Raw genomic sequence first — 27,853 nt, 5'->3', positions numbered from 1 at the left:
AGTATGTGTCTTTTCCCATATCAAGAAAAAAATTTAACTTTTATATTTAACTCTAGTTATAATTTTATTTTATAAATAGATTTAATAAAACTTGTAGGCACTTACTAATTATTTCATAACTTATATTTGATATATTTTATATCCCTGCATTTTTAATAGTGTTTATTAATAAATAAGTGTTGCAATGTACAGTTTAAAGAACATAACATTCTAATATTTAAATGAAATTACATACTGTGATAAATCCTTTTGTCTCTATTCATTTCTTAGCACAACTTTGTCAAATCCAGAGATGATTTTGTTAGTGTTTCCACGAGTAGAAACGGAAGTACTTGGCCTTTTTTCTAAGCCCCACTAAGAGTACATTGTAGTCATTCCATGTGGCTTCAGCTGGTCCTCTCTGAGCTCTCAATGGTCACAGTGTTAGAGCTGATGTGGATTAGACATCTAATCTCACATGAGTAATGTTATCAGTCCTGGTAGTTCAGGCAATTGCTCTGACTAATTCAAGCAACAGTAGGCTAAGAAATTTTGTGAAGATCACACAGTGGCAACCCCAGAAAAAAGATCTGCAAACAATGCTTTAAAATAAAGTAGCTGAAATTCCATCTCACTTATCCTTTTTCCTGGCCTCCAGTACTCCAATGAGTCCCATGAACTTAAGTGGGTTGGAGCTAAAGATTGGATGTCTCATAGTGTAAGGAAACAAAACCACATATGCTCTTAAAAAACACAGGAGGTCTTACTGCTTCGCTGTGGGAATGACAAGGTTTTTATATTTTTATATTTTCTATCAAACCTAATATTTTATTTGCAAAGACAGCGTAGCCAGATACCCACGCAGAGTATGAGCAAAGCCCCCCCCACCTCCCACCCCCCTTTTTCTTCTTCACGGTGTTTCTACGAAATACTTGCTACTTTCCGGGTTCAGGTAGGATTCAGTGGATAGATCAAGTGAGTGTGATGAGCCTCATGCAAATTTTCTCTTTCTGCTGGACTCTCAGTAGTGAACAGGAACATAACAAAGGGGGGTACTTAGCACAGTGCTTCCTTTGGAGCCCCAGAAATACAGAGCAAAGGACATGACCTACTTCCTTCACACTTGAGTAAGATAACCTGAAGCTGCATTAGACTTGTAGAGATATGATGGATTTCATCCTTCTTGGCATTTTCTACTCTATGATTACCAAGGTTAAGAAAAAATACTTAGATGTAAATATATGTGTATATATACATCCTGCAAGAACATTTTTAATTTTTAATCTTTTCTACATATCACAGTTTCGTAAATGTGCATTTGTTTCATTTGAAAGAAAGAAATGAGAAATTTCAGTGCAGGGAACAGATAGTCAGCACTAGATATGTTTTCCTGGTCTGTAAATAGAAGGGTTTTCTTTTTTTGTTGTTATTCTCTTAGCTGCTGTAATGACTTTTGTGTCATGCTGCAGATGTAATACATTTGTGGATAAAGCAGGCTGTGCTCTTTGCCAGAAAGAGTGCATGGCTTTAAAAGGAGAGATCCTCAGGCGATAAAGTAACAGAGATGTCTTGTTTAGAACTACAGTATATCTGTAGCTTAATTTTTGTATACTATGATTGTTTCTACCAAGTGAATAAGCTAAACAACTTCATTTGTTTAAACAGTATTAAACACATCCTTTATATACATGCATTACTATAAAATTTTTTAAAACTTATAGAGGACAATCTTACAGTCTCTATAGTTGGTGTTGTTATGTTAATTAATAGCAGTAATAAAAGTAATTGTGATGTTATTTTAGGGAAGTATAATGGAGAAAAAAAATTCTAGAAGAACTGCTTTTAAAGAAGTCACAACAGAAATAAAAAATAACCCAGATCAAGACCCTGAGATGAGCTGAGTTTGTTAGAACATGATGCTAATAATGCCAAGGTTGTGGGATCCAACCCTGTATGGGCCATTTACTTAAGAGCTGGACTAGATGATTCTTGTGAGTGCCTTCCAACACAGAATATTCTGTGATTCTGTGAAGTGATGTGGTCATTAAATTACAAGAAAGGGTTGTTTATTCTGTGAAAGACAAACATTTCTTATGAACATGACAAAAGGGTAAGAAATAATTTTTTAAGTAAACTGTTTAAGATTGTCCAGTGCCACTCCAGTTTTCTTCTGTGAAACTTGATTGGATATTATGTATTAGAACAATATGCGTACTTTGTTTTGAGTAGAATTACAGGATATAAAATTCTAGTTTCAGTTCAAGAAAACACTTACCCACAGGCTTACGAGTGTTTATATTCAGAACAACCCTCACAGTTGTGCTTGCTATTGAGCATCTGTTTGCATCCTTCCAAAGAGAATTTAGGCAAGTAATTAACATTGACATATGTTTACACACTGTCTTGAATAGGGATGTTTTCCTCGTTGAGGCTTCATTCTGAACTGATGTAAATAACTGGCATCAGAAGTTACTTGTATGAGGCATAATTAGTTCAGAATCTCATCCCTCAGCTGCACAAAGCAGATGGTTAAAGTATCCTCGTTTCCTAAGGAGTGACTGTATATCACAAAAGGGTGGCTTTTCAAAAGATCTCCTGTTGGGAATGCAAATATATGTTTCAGGTAACTTTAATTTTTTTCCCTCCTTTTCATACTTTAGGACTCATTCTGTAAGTTACATCCCATTCCAAAACTGCAGGAAAGCTCAGTGAGAATAAGCTCCATTACCATAAAAAATTATGAATGTCACAGCCAGGCTTTTGGTTTGCATTTAAGGTGTTCTCCTCTTAACTCCTCCCTCTTTTCCTCTTAGTCCCCCCTTCTGGCCTGTACTCCTGCAGCTGCAGCAGATGCTTTCTCAGATGTAGGGCTGTGTTCTGTTATTTTTGTAGCTGATTTAGAAAGGAATTTGTTCCATATACTAGATGCAAGTAGTGCACCAAGGAGGTTTTTACTACCTTTCTTTCAAAATTTAACAAGCCTGAATATACAGTTTGAAATATAAAACTGTACAAAATCATCAAACTAGAATACTGTATATTGTGTTACCATTAGTTTACAGTCTGCTGTGTTTTTCTCTCTTAGAGAAAAGGAAGCAAGAGGGGATCAACTGAGATTGAGAAAATTCGATGTTTTGAGACACTGAATCTTGAGGAATCAACACCACCTCCTGCAAGGCTTTTCAGGTTAACCATGTGTGCTGGTTTAAAAGTTAACCAGCAGGGGGAATGAACTCAACTCAAAGGAGAGATTATAAGTCAGAATAACAATTTATTAAAATAATACAGTAAGTACAATAATACAAACAAACAATTGGTCTCAACCCACAAAAACCCAAATGTATAACCCAGTACCCTGGGGCCTGAACAAAGTGGTGTTCCTTGGGCCCTGTTTGAGTCCAAAGAGAGAGGGGAAGAACCTGCTGGTGGGAGAGCTGCTGCAGTCTGGCCAGAACTGGTGATCGCAGTCCAGTGGTGGTCTCAGTCTGGTTGAGAGCGATGAGATGCAGCCATCCTCTGGATCCCACGAGTGGGTTGAAAAATGTTCCAAAACTCCAAGATTATATATCCTCCAGTTCAGGCAGGAATGTTCAGTGCTCCCCTCAGGGCGGGGAGTTCCACAAAGGGTGTAAGGACAGAAACATCCTCCTATCTCACAGGCCTCTTAACACCTAGTTTATAGCCTGAGGAGTCAGGCTCTATGGGCAGAGGGTGCGAATAGTCTATTGACAACAATAGTCTAGTTTCTGGGAACTGACATGGAAGGCTATAGAATACAGTTTTGGGTTACACCCACCATGATGAACTGATCTCAGCTGTCCTAACTAGGACACCATGAAATTTGTTTCATTTACATTTCTTGAGAAATGTGTCAGTCATCCTAAGGTTACACTTTGTGTTCTTGTCCTAACCTAATGTTGATGAGTGCTACTGATACTGATACTTTAAGGTTGGTCACAATGGTCTTAAAAGTCTTTTCCAACCTAAATGACTCTGTGATTCTGTGATATTTACAGCAAATACCAAACCAGTCCCTATTACTGAAGCTGTGATTTTGCTGGAATATTTTTAATTGGCCGTGATGGAATTTTGATCAAGTCTTGTTTCTTTTACATTCAAAAATCTACAAGATATTTGGTTTAATATTATCTGGAATACATATGTATGATTATCACTTATTTTAAAGCATAATTAAGCATGTAAAATTCTTATTTTAATTCTCACTGTCTCATTCTACTTCTCTTTTTAGGCCACAACACCAAGAGCAGACTGTGCCCCATGACTGCCTGATTACCATTCAAATGTGCCACAGTCAGGAAATCCAAGGCTGTGCTTTATATCAGAATATGCAGCTGCACAAAGTACTATACTTGTTCAAGAATTAAATGCCATGAGAAAAGCACAACTTTAAATTTGCTCCCTTTCATCTCTTTCAGTTGTCCTGCTCAGATTCCTCCTAGAGCCTCCATCAATCCCAATTCTATGGGCAGTGGGACATGCAGATGTGAGAAGTGGCCAAAGATCCCCTCCTGGAGTGCCATGGACAAACCTTGCCACAGCAAGCAGCTGGCTGCTAGAGTGAGTAACAGCGTTGCTAAATAACGCATTAATTCATGACCCTGCAAGAACTGACTTGCCCAAGGGCAACCTCATGACAAGTATGTAACATTTATCGGCCTGGTTGATCTGAGGTGTCATTCCAATCTTCCTTTCCCTTCTCCCTCACCCTACGTTGTGTCACTGAATGACACAGGTATGTTAAATCAGTGTATTTATGTCAGGAGCACATAATTCAATTAAGTGGGGAAAAGTGTATGCTATAGTTTTAGGATGGGAGACTCACAAAACAGCATCTCTAAAAGAGCCTTTAGGATCATGATAGCTGAACACAAATTTCCACTGTGAAGCTGTGGCCAAAGGAGCTAATGGCATCCTTGGACATGGAAGAGGCACATATTGAGTAAAAGCACTCAACATGTTTTGACACTGCTGTGATCACCAGGAGAATATTGTGTCTAGTTCTGGTGACTATAATTGAAGAAAGATGTCGTAAGCTGAACAGAGGTCAAAGGAGAGACTTGACAATGACTAATAGATGGGTGGATAACATGTAAAGAGAAAAGCTCACAGGGCTCCATCATTTAACTAAATAAGGAGACAGGAAGCAAATTGATCAGATGTGTGTACTTACCAGTGAGAGTAAACATTTAATAACAAGAGCTCTTTGGGCTAACAAACAAAAGCAATAACAAAAGCAATTCAGAGTTCAGTGCAGATGACTGAAAAGAATGTACATAAGGGAAATTAAACCCTAACCTAACACAGCCACATACACAGAGTCAGCCCAGTACTAAACAAGATCTAAAAAGCAAAGCAGATGTTAGTAATTATTCGGTAGGCATCAAAGGAAGATAGGAAGATAGCAAAGCAAGCTGACTATCCATATTGGGTAGTTAAGCTGCAGGACTACTTACTGAAGGATGTTATAGATACTAATTATTTGTTTAAAAAGGCAACTGAATGAATTAACAGAAGAAATATACCTCTCAAAGGGCATTAGGTATAACTGCATCACCTTTGGATCAGGATTCTCTGATTCTGTACAGCTGCCCTGAGCATATACTTTGCCTCAGTATTTGTTAGTGGATGCTGTCAGAGACAGGCTCCTGGACTTGGTGAGGAGTAACACAAGCTTGGTGTAAAACAAGCCAGAAACTGGAGGATGAACATGGAAAAACTGTAGTGGAAAGAAAGAGTTTACATGTGGACTCTAAGGTCTTTTGTACACAGATAATGGGAATATCCGGAAATATTTGATGCCATCCTTTGTTTCTGCAGCTTTTCTTTAGGACACTTTGATTAAGAAAGTACATAATTATATTATTTATATTTATACTTACACCTTCCCATGTATGTGCTAAGCTTCTTTTAACATCATAGCTGCTATACAATGTAGTTTACAGTATAACTGGGGGAAATAATACACTAAATTATATCTGCTGTATTTGATAAAAAAGTTAGTGATGTTTTTACCTACAAAATAAACTAGATGAAATTATTTTTGTCTTTATTCTTAATATCTCTAGCTAAATTCTAGTCTTTTGTTGTAAGACCATTCTAGTGATTATGTCCCATAAGCTGAGTGGGTAGCGATAATAGAAATTCAGCACAAGAGAATATATGGATGAGTGTAAAACAATACAATTTTACAAGCTAAGTCTTATATTAATATATTTTCTCTAAACAATGTTATTTCTTTTGCATAATTTATTATAACATGTTTTCCTGAAATATTTTCTGTAGAATTTAGTTGCAATTATTCCAGGATTTCAGTTTTTATCTGTAAAGACTGAGACAGGAAAATTTGTACAATAGTACCCTCCTAGGTGCAACTTTTTCAGAAGGGAATTCTCTCATATCTGTGTACATACTTGACAGTGAAAGACCGTGTTTGGTAGAGGGAACAGTAGTTTATGAGTGTTTGGGCTTCAACCTTTTAAGGCTTGATTTTTTTAAAGCTTGGTCTTAGTAATTTATAGTCAAAAATTAAAAAGTATGAACCCAAAATTAAAAATTAATCCAAAAATGTAGATGTGAGCAACCAGGAACCTAATTTAGAATTGTGAGACTGCCTGTATCAGGCATTTGTTTTGAAAATTTAAATTAATCATGAAGGCTTATCTACTACTACCACAGGTTTCATCATTATGGAACACTTAATAATGTACAGAATTATCAACTGATTTGTAACACTAATTTGAACACCTTCATGTAGCTTCAAAACCACTTGTCACAGCAGCAAAAGAGCCATGAAACCCCCAGCCAGTTGCAAGGACAAAGAAAATACCTTATTACCAGTCATGGATGGCTTAGTTGGGAGAAGACCTAAAAAGAGAATTTTTGTATATTGAACTCTTTGTTTATGTCAGATAACAACATGCATGATAATGTGCTGCATCTACTCTAAATTTGTTCCTAAATAAGTTCCTGATGTTGCTAACAGAGATGCATAGAGCACAGGGAGACTGTTTCTGTCGGCATGGATCCAAACAGCCTTGAACTTGTGACCACTGGGTAACTGAAAGAAGTATTTCTTAATAATTTCTTGATTCATAGACTAAAAGTGCCAATGAGAAAAACTTCAACAAAGTAGAAGCTGGCTGAACACAAGCCAGCAGTGTGCCCAGGTGGCCAAGAAGGCCAATGGCATCCTGGCCTGTATCAGCAACAGTGTGTCCAGCAGGACCAGGGAAGAGATTGTCCCCCTGTACTGGGCACGGGTGAGGCTGCACCTCGAGTCCTGTGTCCAGTTCCAGGCCTCTTGATGCAGGAAGGACATTGAGGTGCTGGAGCATGTCCAGAGAAGGGCAGTGGAGCTGGTGAAGGGTCTGGAGCACAAGTCTTATGAGGAGCAGCTGAGGGAGCTGGGGTTGTTTAGCCTGGAGAAAAGGAGGCTCAAGGGAGACCTCATTACTCTCTACAACTACCTGAAAGGAGCTTGTAGGCAAGTGGGGGTGAGTCTCTTCTTCCAGGTAACAAGTGACACAGTGAGAGGAAATTACCTCGAGTTGCACAAGGAGAGGTGTAGAGATGGATGTTAGGAAAAATTTCTTCATGGAAACGTTTGTCAAGCTGTGGAACAGGATGCCCAGGGAAGTGATGGAGTCACCATTCCTGGAGGTATTTAAAAGGCATGTAGATGTGGTGCTTAGGAACATGGTTTAATGGTGTACTTGGCAGTGCTGGGTTAGCAGTTGGATTTGATGATCTCAGAGGTCTTTTCCACCCTAAAATGTTCCATGATTCTAAATAAACTGGGAAAACCACAGAGCTAAATGCAACTGCAAATTTCCATGGATTATTTTTTGCATAAATGAAAACAATATTGATGGGGTTTGTAAAGATATTGAGATGGTGCTTAAATTAAAACAAGATTGGAAAATACAGAGTTAAAGTATGTTGATACCTCAGGGAGGTGAAATGTCAGCTGTCATGGTGCTGTTGCTGCCACTGTATAAATCTGCAAGAGAGACAACCTCAAGAGGTAAAGTATTACTTAAATTCCTGCTTTTTTTCTTTAAGTCTTCCTCTCTTCTAGATGGGATTCTGTGTTGTACAACTGGGTCTGTGAAACCACTGCCTCCAGTCCTTCAAACTCTCTTTATGTCAGCCATTGTAGAAGCGTCTATAAAGTAAAAGTCTTATGTCCAGTGGGATCAGGGAATACCAATAAAATTAGCTATCTAGTGTGTAGGAGGTCCCCATTCCAGGAGATCCTAGATCTTCCCTCCACCACCCTCCTCGGTGAAAACAGTGCTTGAGAAAACATGGTAACTGACAATATGAACAGATACACCTGCTCTGCCTGGGTGAGAAATGGTGATGAACTGCATTTTTCTCAGGCAAGTCCCAAGTTGTGCTGCTCTGGGGTTGGGTCAAGAGGTCAGATATCTATTTGGGAATGTCAGTTTAGCCCAGCTTCCCAGAGGCAGCCTCTAAGGTAATGAACTGGAAAGTGTTTCTGAGCTCTTTATGTGCTCCTGCTTATATCTTTATATCAGACAGAAAACCAAGAGTGTGGTGTCCCATCAGCACCCACTGGGCCTTACTGTCCATCTGAGAAAGGCAGGCTTTCACAGACCTAAAGAGACAAACAGGACATCAGGATGACAAAAAGTACTACTTGTGCTCAATTCAACCTGAGTCCTCTAGCACAGCAGTTGCTTGATAAAGAAGGTCAAGAGTTGTCAGGGTTAAGAATAAAGTAAACTGGAAGATCTGCTTCTATGTTTATTTACTCATCTATCTCCTCCTGGACAAATGCAACATCTGACCTTAGTTTTACTGCCCAACTTAATTATTGGCATTTGTAGGTGGGAAGGAGGTAACAACAACAATGACAAGAGAAGCCACCAAAGTGGTGTGAGTTTTTATGATATTTTTATCTCTCAAAAAAAAGGACTAGCAGTATGGTCTGACTGTGTATGCGCACGTTGTTACACAGCCTCTAACAAATTAAACCAAATTGTGTTTCAAATGATGAGATTTTTAAATCCATATTTCCTGCTTTATTTTGTCTTCTGTTCTATATCTTTAGATCTGGATCTATTTCCTAGTTTCTCTCTGTTAATCAGAAAGTAACTTAAAGGAAAAAGAAAGAAAAGCTCGAATTTTATGTATGGAGTTAATATGAACAGCCAGGGCTTTAAGAAACACATAGCTTGACAAGAGACAGAAGATACAAATCACAAGAGCTATGCAATGGAGCTTTAAGAAAAAATAATAATAAACCCTTGGAAAGAAGCTAGGAACAAAGAAGACTTTGACTTTTTTTCTGATGTTCAGATTTGAAAGCAATAGCATTGTGAACACGCAGCAGCATAACTTGTTTTGAATATCATGGTCTGTTATGCCTGGGTTTCATCAGGAGATGCTTTGTCTATATGGAGAGATCACCAGTCATGCAAATCTGCTGCTGAACATTCTGGGTTCCGTTAAGCCTTTATGATTTCTTTTTATTATGTGCTTCAGTTCAGAGAACATATTTTGAAGAGGAAATTTAAAAAGCAGGGCACAACAGTTTTCCGATGGGTACTTCTAAAAGAGGTTCAGTAAATGAAGATATAATTACCACATCTGGATAGAACAACTTGACTTCATTTTCCCAAGCCATATGATACGATCAGGTTAAGAAGGCCAATACTGACTTCTCACAGTGAGGAACAGTCTATATTTAGTCACAGAACTGCTTCTATAAGCTCTCAGCACGTTTTTACTTTTCCTTTCATGTACTCATTTTGATCATCAGAGGTATCACCATGCCCCCAGCCTTCTTTCTGCCTACCTCAGTTCATGTCACTCACCTCTCCAGCCTCTGCAAGGCTTTCTCCCTTCTTGCTTCCCAGCTGACTCGAGATATTACTTTTGCATGAGGCATTACCTTTGCACACTCATGTCCTGCACCTTTGATACCTCTATTTCTTTCATCAGTTCACCATTATACCTCTAGTCTCCCACAGAGGAGCTGGTTCCTGAAGCGTGATGCCATTATAAGGAATATTGGGCACAAAAGGTCACTTCATGGGAAGCAGAGGGCACTTCCTCTTGGCTTTGATAACAGCAGGAAGCAGGAGCTTTCTGCCTGAGAAATACTTTCACTTCTGCTGGTGCCTGACATCCACTGTCTTTGCACTGGAAAATGGCTCACGTAGGTCAGACCAACACTGCAGTAGATCAGATGGAAGATCACTGAGTGCACACACATATTCTCTCGTTAGTATGTATTGGACAAGCTTTATGGGAGCTGAAGTGATTTAGCACATGCCATACGATAGGGGTACAGTTTTGCAGATAGGAACTGTTCCTCATGTGCACATCACAGCTGAACCTCAGACCATCCCCTATGGCTCTCTTTAGATGATAGTGACACGATCATCAATACAAAACCCACAAAAATATCACTGCCAGCATAATGGAAATAATAAGATCCACTCAGTTACTCTTAGGAAGTGTTCTGGGGCTTTCAGCCAGTGTTGGACATGGAAAGCTGTATGTATGGACACAAATCAGGATAATAATCTCCACCAGATTACAGATGAAGTCTGTCTAAAATATTGCAACAGTTAAATATACATCCAGCAGTGAAACACAAACCTGATGTGCTCAACTTGGACTGGTTATTTTCCCTGGCAGATTGGACAAAGCAAAATTAATTTCCATGATAATAATTCATTTATTTTTGGCCAGTGCTTTGCAGTTTCTTCTGTTCATCCAAAAAGATGACAGCTCCATCAGAGGATGGCACTCTGATCACTTCACACAAAAAACCAGAAAAACAAAAAAAACCAAAACAAACAAAAACTCAAACAAAACAAAACAAACAAAACCCCAAACAAACAAAAACCAAACCAAACCAAACCAAGCAAAACAAAAAAAAACACAAAAAAAAAAAAATCAGGAAATGAAGGAGCAATTTAATCTCCAAAATTACCAAGACCAAATGTCAGAGGTACACACCAGCTCATAAGCATGTTACTGCATATCAGTTTGGTCTAACATCACTAGATGCACTAAAGAGAGAAGAGCTTAATCTCTGTACTATATTTTTTCCCCATCTTTCTGAAATCTGCAGGCAACTATAGTTCTGTCATTATTCCACAAAGCAAATGGATAGTGTAAAACTTGAATCCTGCCTAACTCAGACCATCAAACTATAAGCTTCTCTCCACTAAAATCAGATACAGCCAATAGAAAGCACCAAAAAGTATAACAGAACTACTTCTCGTCAAATGAAGAGGACTGTTCTGTGACTGACACCTCTTTAAGGAATGGAGCTCAGACTGACGTGTTTTGTGTGTGCAGAAGAGATCATATATGTCTTCTGGCTCAGTGGATTTAATAAGGTGGTTCTGTGTTTTCTTCTTGTTTAAATTAAGGAATGCCAATATATAGAAAACAAGTAAACACACAATGACATGGTCACTTGGACTTGATTTAAAGGAATCATAGCCTGCTTCAGGACACTTGCCATTATTTACTGACATTGAATTACAGTGGTTTTCAGTAATACGTAAATAAATAGGTGCCATTTGCAGCCTTTTCTTATAAGTCGTTTTTATTTTTCCTTATCCTTAGTTGTCAGTGTTTCAAGTGTATCTTTCTCTCTTCTTAATTAAAGAATTGTGATGTCCAGATTTTCTCAGTTATGACATTCCCTGATTTCTAAACACATTTCAGTGCCTTAATTTTAGATACTCTTCTGTCCATGATCTGATTGTTGTCACCTAATTTTAATGCCAGGCTTCTCATCCAAGTAATTTTGCAGACATCCTCAACAACCCATGATGAGAGGTAGACACTCCTGTAGGATGACATATTTCACGTGAAGACATGGGTTAAAACCTGATAAGATGAATCCCATGGTTGCATACCTACACGTGTTCAGCTCTCCACAGGGAAAGTGAGGCACCAAGGAGTGAGATTACATATATCCAACATGCTTAGCTGAGAAACATCAAAAAAGTATGTTAGGAAAAAGGAATAATTTAGAATTAGCATAGCTTTTATTTTGCTTTCAGTGATTAGTAGTAACAGTTGACTAATGTTTGTTGTGCTTGATGGTAACGTTACTATTGATCAAAAGCCATTAAAAAGAACCTCAAAGTTATTTTTAAAATACTGTGATGGGATCTTTTGATACAACAGGACATTAGTTACAGTAAAAAACAACTTGGTCAAGTGGTGTCCAAAGCCCAGGAATTGCATCTGTTCATTAAGCAGTATCAGCTTCAGAGAGGTGTCAGGATTTTGATACAAGTCAGGTCTATCATGTAATTCTGGTAATGAGAGCTTCCTATTACAGCAGTGTCAGCCTCCACTCAGAGTTAATTGCTGCTGGTGTCCTTATCACAGAACTTGGCTCTGTTCTCACCTGTCTCTCAAATGTGGACAACAGTGTCTAGGCTGTCCTTTTAAATGGATGAGAAAAAACTGCCTGTCTGTGCCTTGAGCTTCTGAGCTTTGATTAATTTGCCTAATATCACTATAAATGTTCAAGATATAACTGATTACATAAATGCCATGTGTTATTTCTTACTGTAGTCTGTTCTACATCTCCTTATCATTTATTTCCTCTGTCTTCAAAAACGGAAGCGTGGAAGCCTGCCCCAGAGACTATCACCAGAGAAGTCAGTCCCGAATGTGGCTGTGGCCCAAGGCAACTACAAACCTGAAGGTAATTCAGCTATCCAGCTTGTCAGAAGCAATAAATATTGTGTATCACAAGAAAAATACTCTGACTGGTGGAAAATAATGGATTGGGAAGGGTAAGTATGCCCTGCAGAATGCTTTTGTTCCATGATCATGGTCTTCCACATATCTCATCTTTGAAGACAAGACTGCAGGCAGTCCTGGTGTCTTTCAGGATCTATGTTAGAATTACCTTGGTAACTTTTAAACATTACTCTAAAAGCCTCGTTGTCTCTGTACAACTCCGTTTTCATTACCATCCCTGGCTGGCAGGTTGAATAAAATTTACAGCAGTCACTGCCTAGTATAATAGCTAAGATAGTATTCAGTGGCCTTAATTATTGTATGTGCCTGAAGAAGGGCTTGTGTACACAGAAGCTATCCATTTTTTTCAGTATTTAGTTTAAGTGACAAAAAGATAAAATCTCTCCTAACAAATGTTGTCTCTCGTGTATGCACAAACCTTCTTTAGACCACCACCATCACAGATACAATAGCAGTGACACCATGGGAGACCAGTGTGAAGTGCTGCAGTACAAATCCCTTATCACTTCAGTCTCTCCTCAGCTTTAGTAATACTTTTGCACAAAGACAGGGCAGCCCCATCCTGCATAGGGTTTAATTATTCTTTTTGAGTTTTACAAGCAGAGAAATCTTCTTAAGCAACCAAAGATATTTTTCATTAATATCAAGTTGGAGCAGAAAAAAAACACCTCTTCCCAAGTCATTAAATGAGAAATGGTTTTAGGAGGTACTGGAGGTGAAGGCAGTGCAACAAACAGGAGTTGTCTGGAAGAGATAAGATTCCTTGTCTGTCTCATGATTAATACTAGATGAGTTTGATTTTATGTACTTGATAGAAGTGTAGAAGGGAAGAATTTTTGAGATAGGGATGCCCAAATTACTTTGGAACAGACTGAAATTACTTATCTACTGTTACAACTGTAAGAAAATCAACAAATAAAGCAACCTTAACTTGACGTAAAGTGTTTGCAATTTATAACTAAGGAGATCACACACTGTTCTGGATGAAGAAAGCAGCACACAACCCCAGCAACTTGAAGAAAATAGTAAATTGGTAAGCTGAGATATGGACCTGAATGCCCTCACTTATGATTATGTAAAAACATACAATACAGGCAGCTCTTCTTATAGAGCCTGAGCAGAGGGCTCTATCATGAATAAAAAAGCAGAGGGAATCTAGAAAAGGGAGGGACATTTACGGGTTTTTCCCTTTGGGTTGAGAAACTGAGACTTTTGTAGTATTGCTTCTGTAAGGACAAGTTACTTATGCATCTTAACAAAAGCTTTAAATTCTGCTTGAAAAAAAGAATGAAGATCTTCCTTTCTTGAATGTAACAGGAACAAATATCAGGAGTCATGTTTCTCCTGTTTTAATGCACTCTCAGTTTTCTTCTTCTGCTACTGAGATCTATGTTAAAGATTCCTTTCTTTGTCCATCCGTACTCAAATATACAATTTATTTCTCTCGTTTATTTTTCTGATAGGCACAACATACAGCCCACCACCTTACAACTACAGATGTCTGTTGGCCCCCATAACTTAATCCATCATGCCATGCTGTAAGTGGTATCTCAGCTGTCCGTGTTCACTTAGTTTAGCTTCTCAGTTTCATCTGGCATTGTGTCAGGAAGAGTGCTGAGCTTGGCTATTGACTCTGTGTTCGATCTTGGACAGTTTGCTGGCATCCATTAGTCTCTGGCATCCTTCATCACAGCAACTGAGACAGAATGTAATGATATTGTTGAACAGCTGCTCCAACCTTCCATAACATGAAACCAACCACGGAGGAAGAAACCATTTCAATGACTAGCAGAAAGAGTACTCCACTGAAATGTAATTTTCTCAAACAAATTGCTTCTGTGTTTTTCTGCGTGGTAAGTAAAAGCAGGAATGTTTTAATCATGAGCATTTCTGTTAGTGGCATTCTGAAAAGTGACTTTCCATTTAATCCCTTTTCCTAAGTGACCAAATTTAAGATGCAGTCATGTACAATAGCTAAACTGTGAACTATTTGTTTTGTGGGAATAAAGGATTTGTATTGAGCACTTACTTGAGAAAGCTGCTTCTGAATGATGATAAGCCCAGGTTAATCAATACGCAGCCATCCACTGCTTAAATGTTTTCCACACTAGCCTAGCAAAGATTAGGCAGTTTTTCTGGATTCTTTTTCTTTTTCAATAACATTCTGAGTACTAATCATAAGGTTTCCTGAAATGTATAAAATCAGATACAATTTGTCTTCTTGTCTCATACATTCATGTGAAAAACATACTGGTTTCATTTAAATCAAGTCAAGGGTTTTGTCACTGACTTCACTGATGCTGGTATTTCAATTTTTGTACTCTTATTTCAGCATTAAATCACCCTTCCTAGCACTCCTGGGCCTTTGTATGTCTGTGAGTAGTCTGGTACAGGATAAAGGGAGTCCAGGTCTGTCAAAGTGAGACATCAGATATATATTTCCCTTTTTAGTAAGATGACGTGACATTGTAAGCATTAAATGCATGCCAAGCTATTTGAATGAAAAATTCACAGAAATATAACATATTTTATCATAATACACCATACTGGACAAGATTCAGAGATTTCCTTAAAAAATCTCTACTTTTATAGTATTCTGTGAAAGGAACCATAAATAAGAATAATCATTATTTCTGTACAAGGGGTTATTTTAGAGGTTACTTTTTCTGCCATATGGACTCCTGTTGTCTCTCATGCTAAGAACATTTATTTGTAAAGTCTAGGGTTGTGCAGTTTTGGAAAGTTTCCATGTACATTTTGAAAATGTAGATGCAATCTCTGCATAAGGTCACTAAAGGCATATGTAGTTTCATTGCTTGTTACAGCATGCACAGAGAATATTTGGCTTTCTAACACATTGCACGGTGGAGGAGAAAGATTGTTTAAGTATTTACCAAGTGATTAAAAAATCCAGACAACTACATATGTCTCACATTTTTTAAATACTCATCTTAGATCACAGCATAGCTACTCAAAAAATACATGTAGCATGACTTTTAACCCAAGGAAGGAATTTTTCATAGAATCATCAAATCTTATAATGGTTTGTGTTGGATGGGACCTTAAAGATCATCTAGTCCCTACCATGGGCAGGGACGGTTTTCACTAGATCAGGTTGCTCAAAGCCCCATCTAACATGACTGAATACTTCCAGGGATGGGGGATCCAAAAGTTCTCTGGCAACCTGTTCCAGTGTCTCACCAACCTCCCCATGAAAAATATCTTCCTTGTGTCCAGTAAAAATCTACCAACTTTCAGTTTAAAACCATTGCTCCTTGTCCTATTACAATAGGCCTTGTACAAAGTATGTCTCCATCTGTCTTATAAGCCCCTTCAGTATTGAAAGGCCACTGGGTTTTCACAGTTTTATCATATTGTTTTGTCTTTGCAGGGAAAACTCCAGTGTCAGCAAACAGACATTGGCAGAAGAGCAGAGTATTGCCAAGCGTAAGTGAGTATGTAGAACAGGTCTTCTTGAGAACCAAAAGATTCTTTGGGCAGAGATTGTCTTTCCACCCTACATGTCCACTGTACCTGCAGCAATGGTATCCTACATATGGCCGTCATAATAATTATAATAAATATAGGTATTTTCTTCAGCAATATCATCTCCCACAGACTTCTGAAGGTATAAATATATTTACTTTCAGAGAAAAAAAAAAGTCATTTAGACAAATCAGTCTCTTGTATGTTAAAGTAATGCTTCATAAAAGGGAACTCTATTGAAACAGACTTCATTGGTACTCCCTGAACTGATCTGACAGAGCATGTTTGGCTTGTTTCATCCATCAGGGAACTCTCAGTTTACTTAAATATTATGAAAACAGAAGGTTCAAATTTAGAGGAGAATTATGTACCTCCCAGCTTTTGGGCAGACAACTACGTCATGGTCTGCATGAGACAGAGCAAACTACTTCTGATAGAGCTCCTGGCAGAACTTTAGGCAGTGGGATCCTCCTCTAAGGCGTTATTGTAAAAAGTCAGTGTTACAGAGTAGACCCAGCTATTTTGGGGCAATGAGAGCCACTGGACGAGAAAAAGCAGATAGGAACTAGTGGTTTCCCTGTTATCTCATGACCTATAATTACATATACAGGACAAGCCCAAGTCTATCCTCTGACTTTAAAAAGCAGTTTTTACAATGCTGGGATTTTTCATATGTCTACTGAATCTTATTCAGAAACCAGCCTGTGAATAACAAACCCAATATTTCTCTTTATAGTTGGGATGCTGATATCTCCTGTGCCCAGTCTGAGTAGCTGCTCTGTCTGAAGGTCCTACACATCCTTTATTGTTTGTATATCAACAACCACAGAAATGTTTCTGTGTCTGTTGTCTTTGCTATACAGTGTAGCTAGAGGATGCTGATGCTCTTCAAATAGCTGTAGTATTATAAAGTGCTAGAAATCCTTGTCCTAACTTGGTATGGATAAACAGATTTCAAAGAATGCCTCTTCCACATAAATGAGCAAACGACTCACCTCTAACATAGGCTTGGAACAAAGCCACACTGAGTGCATTTCCCCTCAAAGCTCTATTTTTCCCTTTTGCTAGTCCTGTGTTGTTTGCTCCACTGTGACTTTTTCTGCAGGTGAGTGTAGAGGAATCCTCAGTGGTGGTTTTACAGCTCACCCAGACAGGAACACAACCCTGAGCAAACTCAGTGTTATGCTCACTGAGTCTTGACTGGATGCAGCTGACTAGGAGCCAGGATGGATAGCACCATAGTCAGGGGTACAAGCAGATGACTGCAGAAATACTTGTCCATATACTTTCCTGGAGGAGACACAGCCCCACACATTTTTTCCTCTTGGATGTGCTGTGTAAACATTTTCCTCTTGTGGCTTGCTACTTTCTCACACTCAGTGTTATAGGTACCCAGCCACTAACAACTTTGATGGAACATGATCCTTTGGGAGCCTTGACTCAGTGTCCTTTCCCTTGGACCTGCACCATAGGTTCAGGAATGGAACTCAAGTGTGGATGAACTCTGGAGAAAGGCAGTTGTGTTTCAGTCCCCAAGTGTGCTGGATAACACTTAGTCCAGTTAACTTAGGGGACATGAAATTTCCTTCAAACTTCACAGCAGTGAACCTCTAGATGTCTTCCTTTACTCCCTGCAATATAGAGGTGTAGCTGTTTAAGGAACTCTGAAAGTCAGAATTTCCAGCCCAGTATGGTAATCATTAAGAGAAGTAAAACTGGAGAGTAAAAGTTAAGACTGGAGTACCACATAGACTAAAAATAGTGCAACTATAATAGAGTGCAGTGAAAATCTTTTTATTTGCTCAGCAATGCAGAAATACTTTGGCAATAAAAATATATCAGTCTAATTCTTCATGTAAAGGAACTGAGTGTGGTGGGTAGAACTCTTTTTCAGATAGGAAATGTGTGTGTCAGTGTTAGGGTCTTATGACACATAGAGCCTCTGGAAGGGACATGAGGAAGGAGGTGGGGTTAACAACTCTCAATCTCCCCAGTTATAAATCTGCACCAAAACAGAATTGCAGATGACTGGCTTCATGTCTGGGCTGGAGTAGAACTCACCTAATTTTAAATATTTATAGTGGGATACCACAACCTGTTACCTAAACCCTCTTTTTACTGGAAAGAAAGATTTCTCATGCATTATTCATCTTGTTCTAATGAAGTCCTTAAAGGAGTTCAGATGAGTCATATCTCCTTTCTGGACATTACAGTGTAAAAGGCTAAAGTTCACTGAAATTAATCCCAACCTTCTTGCTTCTTGGAAATTATTCATTCTTTTTTAATTTTTTTTTTATTTAACTGGGGAAAAGAAGGTGCTTTTATCGTTTGAAGTTTAGCCAAATGTATTACAAAGCAGGAATGTGTATTACATCTGTATTCAGCAAGGTTCCTGAGAGGATATCCCAAGAAAGTGTCACATTTCTATGAGCATGCTATGGACATGCTGCTTGCTGTGACAGGTCAACAACAATCTCTACATTGTGTTAAAAAATGAACCTTGGGCACATTCAGCTCATATTGGTTCTTTGAATTCATAGATGGCAGTGGCTCCCTGAGTGGGGGAACAGAGGTCCAGAATCTTCTCATCTGAACAATGCCGTGTAACAGGCACATAATCCAGGGGAACAGCAGAGATTCAAGTGTGAGAGAGAAGGAAGAGAGTGGAAAAGGGAATGGGAGAGGGAATGGGAAGGAGTAGGGGAAGATGTTCCAAAGTGGATGTAAGAACTATTGCAGGGGCAGAATATGAAAGTCTTTTGCTTAAGATGTAACTGTTGGGAGACAAGTCCTAACCATCAGACTACATTAAAGTGTATCACAGAAGTCTCCAATGGGTTGAGCCTGTACTGCATAGCCAGGGGGGGCTAAGGAGAGGAAAGTAGGTTGAGGCAAATGTAACAATTTTCCTGGAGACATTTACTACATATTTTGTTATTTGGCCAGTTGAAGTGTTGTAGCTCATGACAACTATTCTATTAACACTTGGACTGGAAGGCACTTTGCAAGGTCTTGACATATACTGCATATTGTGATGTTTTTAATAAGTAAAAAAGGAACAGTCAAATATTACATGTGTATAAAACCCCTGAGCACAAGTATTACCTTGCTGAAAATTATTGTTTTGAATCAATTCCTAAACTGACTACCATCAGCACAACTTCACCAGTTATCCTATGTACTCTTTCTACTTGATTGGTTTTGGCTTAGGCATCTGGCCTTCTCAGCATTATGGTGAATCTCTTCCAATACTGAACGTTCCAAATACTGAACCATCTTTTGGGAGAGTTTAGGTGTAACTTGATCTAACATATTCACAATCAATGTAGTTGCTTAACTTTGCTGTACAATGGTTTTTTGGTATTGAACTACCCCATCTGCTGAAACAGCCCTTAAGCACAGAAAATTTTCAATCTGGTGTCACGATGCAGCGGCTGCTGAATATTGAATATTGACTCTCTGTCATTACCTGGATGGTTGTAATATGGTAGGGAGAGGGAGGTATTTGTTTCCCTTTATTTTCTTTTATTTCAGAAAACCCATGTATATACTGTGACCTTTAACAGTTTTTCTTTATAAATATGTGACAAGGTTCCAGCATGCAGTATCTACAAAAGTAAATAAGGTCCCAACCACAGCTTCATCAGGAAATTGTATGAAGATAATTTTCCTTTTTGAAACTGGTGTCTTGGCCGCCAAGAAAAGAATAACCAGAGAACAATGACCCTCACTGCTTTCAGTCTTGCAGTTACAGTCAGGAGGTTACAGAATCTTTGTTTGGTGGCCATTTCTGCTTGTCCATGCAAGAGGCAATGGGAGAATTTGGTGAAATTGGTCTTTCAGTCAATAGTTCCTTCTGAAATTTTCTCTTGCAGAGAGTAACATTGAGATTTTATGGTTCTATGAAATAGTGTATCCCTTCCTACAAGTGCATTTTGTCCACATTCAGGGCATTTTGTACAAAGGCATTTTGTAGCAGCTTTTATGTTGTGCCCTTTTTAAGGCATTTTATGCCACGTCTTATGTCAACTGTGCAAGTCCTTGCAAGGTTCCTTCCCCAGCCCATCTGAGCCATGGCCATTCTTTCCCTTTGCCACATCACCTGGCACAGTAATATTTGTTCTCCGATATCCTGTATGAAAACACATTGTGATTTCATGCATAAATCTTGTTCAAATCTATAGACGTAAGCTTAAATTTAAGCACTAGCAAACAACACTCTTAGGAAATTTCCATAACTCAAACACAAAACTGAGAGACAGGTATGTTACTCCAGTGCTGCAACTCTCCAGGGAAAACAGCATTGCCTGGGAGGGATGCTGCACCTGCATTTGTCCATTGTTTGTTGTTTTTTCACTAAAGGAATTTTTTTTTCCCACTAGGAATTTGGGAGTTGAAATGAGAAAAAATTGTCCTGTTGAGAGAGCTAGAGAGTGCTCAGTTTGGAGTGGTGCTTCAGGGAAAGTGGAAGGAAAAATATGAAGTGGCTATAAAGAGGATTAAAGAGGGAGCAGAAGATGAACTCATAGAAGCTCAGGCCATGATGTAAGCTATGGCATTGCTTAATAATTTGGAAATAATGATCTCTCCAAACATTAATCAGTAATGTATAACACACACAGGAAAGAGTTCTTAAAAATAGCATTAAGTAATGGTGAGTACATTAGAAACAGGCTAAAAGGAGTCACAAAGGATATTTGAAGTATTATCAAAGGAACTTTCAAAGATCAATAGGGTAATCTACAAAGTTTTCAATTAACATCTCTTTCATAATTTCAGAGCTTTCACATATGCCACGTAAAACTATGCTTCATTAGCATTTATACATAAACAGTTAGAAAGCTGTTCCTGCAATCCCACAGGCAGGAATGAGATCCCACAGGTAGGAATGAGAGACCAACAAATAACCAGGAAACACCAGAAACAAAACCATGGGACTTGAAGTTTCAGTCTCTGACTCCAAAGAGTTAAAGATGTTAGAATTTCCAGTGAAGTCCCACAAGATGATAGTTGAAGCATATGAATTCAAGAATATTTTGGATATCCTGTATCCTGAAAGAAGGCACTACATTCCTGACAATTAACTAGTTGATAGGATCTGGATTCTGAATGTGAAAATTTTGTAAGGCCACACTTTTGTGCTGCTAAATCCTATTTCAGGTTTTGGCTACAATACTGTCTTTTCATCAATACTTTTGTTTGTCATCAATACCAAGTTTCAAAATAATAATAAGAAGGACGCTCAGTCCTTCTTGAAATGGAGTATTTGAAGGCTGAGCTGGGACTGTATCCAGTTTCAATAATTTCTTTCAATACATTATATTGATATTTGAAGAACAAAACTTAGAGAAATGTACAGTAATATCTATTTATTAATTATTTTTTCTTTATTTCAGGAAAATTAATAATAATCCCAAACACTTTTGACTGTACAATGTACGCTCAAAATTATATCCTGCCTATTTAGTGACTGACTATTTGATCAGCCACCTAAGGAGTCATGGAAAGGAACCCTTCCTACCCTTTAGCTTTTTTGAAAGTATGTTATGATGTTTCTGATGCTATGGCATTTCTGGAGATCTGTCAGTTCATACATGGAGACTTGGTAATCTATCCCACAGGAGAAGTGGAACAGGGAAAGCAGGGGCATGACCCGACATTAATCAGTTCTACGCCTCAGTATCAGCCACAGATGCACTGGCTCTGTTGGCACTCACCCCAAAAAGCATTGTGGTGTGCTGAACAGAGACACAAAGCTGGCTCAATACAAGGCAGCTCTGGAGAAGCAGCACTAAAGTCACATGTAAACAGCACTGCCCATGTGGGTCCCTTCCAACTCAGGCTATTATATACTCAAAGGTGCTCTGCTTCAGGGCAGAGCCGACAGGTTCTAGAGCACTGCATACTGTGCTGCCTGCATTTATGGGCTCTGGGCTCAAGCATTAATGTGTACACAGCACAGACATCCAACTGGAAAATTTGCCCACTGAAATAAAGGGTTCTGTCCAATGATGCTGTAGTCCTCCAGGAGAAAGAAATGCAATGTTAAAGATTTGGGTCACTTACATTGTTTCTAATGAGTTAGGGATTTATCTAATTGGGAACTATTTCTGCTAGAATAAAACGAGTGTGAACACTACTAGGATAAACTGGAATTTGATGCATTATAAGCAGGAACAGAAATTGAAAGTCTGCAACTGCCCAGCTCTTTAAAATACATTTATCTGCCAGATTTCAAGCAAGTATTTCAAGTTGCTTTTGATTAGGGGATCAGTCCTTTCATGGACTTGTACCTAAAATTTATGCAAAACTTACCTTTCAAGAATGCTGCCATTCTTTGGGGAAACAAGCTGGTTTTTTATTGGCCTATTAACAGTGAACCTAACTAAATTTCTGGTGCACTGTGCTTCAGAGTCAGTAGCAATATTTTGCCTTCTAACTCTAGATAAAAATATGTTGGTAGATTTTTGACTATTTATGTTACAGACTTGTTTCATTTTCCAATGGGGAAATGGAAGTTTAGTTGCACTTTAACTGTCTTGTTGATGCTTTCAAAGAATTGTCTTTATTTGTAAACACAGTTGTTAAATCCATACCTCACCAATTTTCACAGCTCAATTCAGAAATCAGGAATATCAGACAAATTAAGTAGCAGAATTCAAGTTTTAAATATAAAGTCAGTTTCCTGAAAACATGGGAAACCATGGGAAAACAGATATAAAACTGGAGCTTGATTTCAGATTGAAAACTGTAGATACAAACAGTATCACAGAAGTTAACAAGCATGCATGCAGAGAATACAGCCTTAGATAAATGTTCTCAAGTGATCATTTACACAACTAGGCTTCTATTGAACTTTTCATAAATCAAGCTGTTACAGTCCCCTTTCATTGCTCCACTCTGTTTTTAGTGCATTGCAAATAATCCAATCAATGTTTTCCACTTTTTGATGCCTTGGTAAATTCCGAGACGACTGAAAAGGGCCCAGGTTAGGAAGCCGTTTGAAAGACAGAGTTTAATTCCTGGCTCTGTTGCTGTTTTCCTAGGTGAATGTGGATTTCTCACCTGTTTCCTCATCCCTCAAAGTCCTTATTTGTAAAGCTGGGATAATGGTACAGAATGTTTTTCAATCAATAGTCAAAAAGTGAAACAAGAGAGCCACTTACTGTTCCCTTACCATTTCAAACTTAATTGTGTCAATCAAAGATGTCATTATTCACTGAAATGCTAGAGGGCAGACATTATTAGCAAACACCAAATACCTGATGTTATTTGCTCCTCTTTAGGTTCTTTCCATTCACCTCTTCTCATTTCTCCAATAAAGGCTGCTAGGAACTGTTTGGTTGACAGCAAAATTACTGTGAAAATATCTGACTTCAAGATGACTCGGTAAGTGAGAGAACTGGTGAAGCTCTGATGTTAGTTTACTAGCATTGATCAGCTGGCTGATAGGAAAGTTAAGCCGAAGAGTGTGATACAGCTCTTTGTGTCTCCTTTCCATTAATGACTGTAAGACATTTTAGAAGAAGAATAGGGTCTCTCTGCTGTCTCAAAAAGTTAAGTTTTAAAGGCAAATCACAGCTGAGAGGTTTCACTAGTCATGTTTGTAAAGAAATCTCAAAGTTTATTTTGTGTATGAGGTTTTCACCTAATTTGGGGACCAAATAGCTTAATCAGATAAAGTGATTAATAGCTGCCTCAATGGCAAGGGTGAGCAGCCTACAGAGCATGTCCTCTGAGAAGAGGCCGAGGGGAGCAAGCTGCTTAGCCTGGAGAAGAGGAAGATAAGAGGGTATCTAAAAGCTGCCTGTAACTACTTAAAGTTACAAAGCCAATGAAGCAAATAAGTCTTATCTGTGCCAGGTGATATAACAGCATATACAGGCCACAGGCTGCAGCTCAGGAACTTCAAGCTGGATAGTAAGAGAAGTTGTTTTTCCAGGAAAGTGATGGAACACTGAAATGTGCTGGTCAGGGAGACTACAAGATGGTAATCTTTGGAGGCTTTTAAGACTTAGCAACACAGAGTCATGGCTGACCTGCTCTCATGCTATTTGAGCAGGAGGCCAGGAGGCCAGGCTAGATGGCCTGACAACAGGTGTTTCTATGATTCTGAGTTATTTCTCTAGTAAGTTGGTAGCAATGATCTGTTCTAGATTATAGCTAATGCCTCTATGAGGTATTCTTTGGAAATTTAAGATTCTGCCTAGGGTTTTCTTAGGAACATTGTGGTGTACAAGAAAGAAGCAGTAAAGTTTTTCACTGTAACTCAATCACAACCAAGTTTGGTTCTTGTCTTGTGGATATGTTCTGGATGATCTGCATATAAGGTCTCTAGGAACCAAGTTTCCAGTGAAGTGGTCAGCATCCAAAGTTTTTCATTACACGAAGTCAGATGTATGGGCCTTTGGTATGTATGGAATTTGACACATGAATTTGTATGTATATATGGCATTACATTTGGATTTCATCAGCTTATTAAGCAGAAATTCTAGACATTTAACACACTGAAAGATTGTAAAAAGCAGTTACAGCTTGTGTTCTTGTTTAATATTTTTATGCAAACAAGCCCTATCCTATTTGGAATTTTTTAGCCCTTAGATTTTTCTTTAAGGCAAATAGAAACTCTGCCCACTCCCCATTTGCTACATATGTGTTTAATATAGTAAAGTAAATTTTGGCAGTGGAGATCAAGTGTAATCTTTGGTGTCTTTAGACCATAAATCAGTGCCGCCCAAGTCAAAAGGGCTTTTCTGTTTGTCCCAGAGGTCAGAGTGGACTCTCTACATAAGCCGTCTGTGGGAGACAGCCTGTGTGAGCTGGGACTCTGTATCTCAGCAAAAAGTATATCTGTTTGCAGATCACTTTCTAGCCAGGAATTTTGAACATTTGAACTTCTACTTCAGTGGTTTCAAGCTATGATTTACAAATCCCTGAGGTCTGTTCAGTGTTTCTTAAAGTCTGCAGAAAGTGTCAAAGGAAAGGGAACCTTTTGTGAACAGGCTTGAATTCCACTTATCTGGGTCTGCTCCTCCAGCAGGAAAATTTTGGCAGCTATCAGGTTGATGAAAGATTGGCAACCCTCTGTTCTTGACATTGAACAATGGTGAATAAAGCAGATAGAAGTGTTTCCAAATGCTGGGCTGCTTCTTATCTTTAACCTCAGCTAGTCTCCCAGTATTAATGACTCTGGCAGAGAAAGAGTTCCTTCATGCCCTTTACAAGTTGTTTATACATTTATACAAATATATCAGAAGTTGGATTTTCTGGTGATAATGTTTTCTTTTTGCTCTTATCGATTAAATTCTGGCCCCAGGCTTTACTGTCATTAACTTCAATATTGGCATTAACTTCAATGAGAAATGTTATTTTTCCGTAGAAGATTTTTTTGTCATTTTAATGCTATCCATTGATGCAATGGAAGCAAGGGGAGAGTGGGATCTCAGTTCTTGTTTGGTTGTTATTAATTAATCAGTCTTTAAAAACTGAACTGATGTATTCATATCCCAAAAGCAGATGTCAAAGAAGAAAGAATCTTGGGGGTTTTAATGTTCTCATCAAGGAAAGCTGGGATTCATGTTCCATTTTATTCTGATCTCACTGTGGCACTACAATGCTTCAGTCTTCAAGCTGGAGGGAAGTCAAAGATCCCAAAAATTTCTAAGAAAAAAAAATGCAGCTCGTATTATATATCATTTTAAAATAAATATTTCACCGTTTGTTTTTTACTTTAGGCTAGGCATGAGTCTCACACATGTTCAGTTACAACCAAAATTGTTTCTTGAAAAGCTTTAATTATGAATTGATGATTATGGTATTATCCAGTGTTTCTATTGCTTCAGTATAACCAGTTTTTAAAGGTATGTGCAGCTGACACTTTAAAGTATTTGGAAAACTTTCTGATACCAAAGGGATATGTCCCACTCAGAAAACACAGTAAACTTTTTCTTATTATTTTATAAAAACATGGATACCTGTAGTTGTCATTTTGTTTTTCCTTCCCTCTCTGTGCACACACAGGCATATATAAGAAGATGTTTACGCATATTCTGTAAAAAATTCAGTCCATCATTGTCCACATTAAATATATTTTATAGCTAACTTTATAACCTAGCGTCATCTTCCCCTGCAGTAGGAGTTGTTTTACATTTGTGTATAGAATCACACTTTTCAGTTACCTCGATACTTTTCTTTGGACAATATTCTCTGAGTCTGATCAGTTGTATCTTGCATGTGTATCTTGTTCTGTGAAAAGGGACTTACCTTGCATTTCTTGACTTTCATTTCATGTCTTAATGTGGGAGGTGTTCACTTTGGGAAAGCAGCCCTATGAGCTTTAATATAGTATGCCAGTGATTGAGAAAGTTTCTCATGGATACAGATTTTATAGACCACAACAGGTTTCAAACACCATCTGCTAGATAATGGACAACTGCTGGAATGAGGTATGTATATCTGCTCATACAAAGTAGAGAAAACAAAATAATAGGAACCACTAGGAGTCCCTGCTGACAGCTGAACTGAATTTCACAGGGAAAAATATCCTTTTTAAAAGCCACTGCTTGTATGTAGAACATTCTATATCGTATCTAGCTCAGGAAATTGTCAATACAGGAAACAGGTCATAAAGGAAGATTGACTTCATTTCAGAAGCGTGTATTTAATCATAATACCCTTCAACATCAACAAAATAAACATGATGAGATTCTTCTCACCTAATTTTAATGGATTAAAAATTGTGACTGAGCTAAACTAACTGTCCAAATTTCTTCCATGATTACAGGACCATTACTGGTACATCTCCATGGTCATTTGTCCTTTCTCTCTTAGCCACCACAGAATAAAAGATATTTGCCTTCCTATACAGAGATCTTAAACAGCAGATGTAGAAGAGACCTCCACCTTTTTAGATAGGTAAGGTGTAAAATAACTCTGCCCTTAGAAGGAGAAGAAATGTGTTACCTCACCCATGAGTCTAGGAGCTGTGAGTCAAATGCTGATTATGCTCATTTTATTTTGAGAGATCTGCTTCTTTTGTGCCAAAAATGATCCTGATTTATTGTTCCTCTTCATGTAAATTTTAATCACCTGTCTGTAGACCATGACTTGTTTCTCACCAGCAACAAAGAACTGTTTTACACATTATTGATGATACCATGAAATGACCATGATGCTTTATTGGGTTTTTTAATATAATTGTCAGGAAAATGAGAAAAGTGACTTATATTTGAGGGCATGTTAGTGCAAGTAAAGCAGATTAAATTATCACGACATAAGATATATATAAAAAGTAACTTTAATTTTATTTTAGCATGCAGAAATTCATAGCAACATCACTGTCTACAAATTTTTGCATGCTAAAATCAAGAGAAGCCAATGCAAATTACAGTACTTGAATTATTTTAAAATGAAACAACTATATCCATCATCTTCGCTTCATTTAACTACCAGAAAAGCGCCCTACCTTTTATCAGCTCTTACCATTTTTTGAGGCATTGAGAGAAGGCAACAGAGGTTGAAAAAGAAGATTCAGAAACAGATGACTGTGCATACTGGTTCCATATCACCTGCCTTCTGTACGAGAGCTACATCTGAA

At 38.2% G+C, this 27,853-nt stretch overlaps 1 protein-coding gene across 1 annotated transcript; it reads left to right on the top strand.

Annotated features, from left to right (window-relative positions):
* The first annotated feature begins 644 nt into the window (after positions 1-644).
* Positions 645-27,853, top strand: BMX (BMX non-receptor tyrosine kinase). Its single transcript, XM_051795017.1, is given in 21 exon segments — positions 645-697; positions 1,797-1,855; positions 2,022-2,089; positions 3,065-3,165; positions 4,416-4,557; positions 8,062-8,141; positions 12,627-12,712; positions 14,235-14,278; positions 14,768-14,835; positions 16,163-16,222; positions 16,994-17,032; positions 19,314-19,399; positions 19,402-19,425; positions 19,824-19,910; positions 20,640-20,802; positions 21,654-21,771; positions 21,773-21,862; positions 23,582-23,645; positions 24,560-24,670; positions 26,548-26,700; positions 27,700-27,853. Coding segments are annotated over 21 exon segments (1,773 nt in total). The 3' UTR covers positions 27,777-27,853.

This window comes from Manacus candei, unplaced genomic scaffold (assembly GCF_025592945.1).
Source record: "Manacus candei isolate 608988 ecotype Guabito, Panama unplaced genomic scaffold, ASM2559294v1 h1tg000041l, whole genome shotgun sequence".
In the NCBI taxonomy this organism is placed as follows: Eukaryota; Metazoa; Chordata; class Aves; order Passeriformes; family Pipridae; genus Manacus; species Manacus candei.
This window is presented reverse-complemented; position numbering and strand designations above follow the sequence as displayed.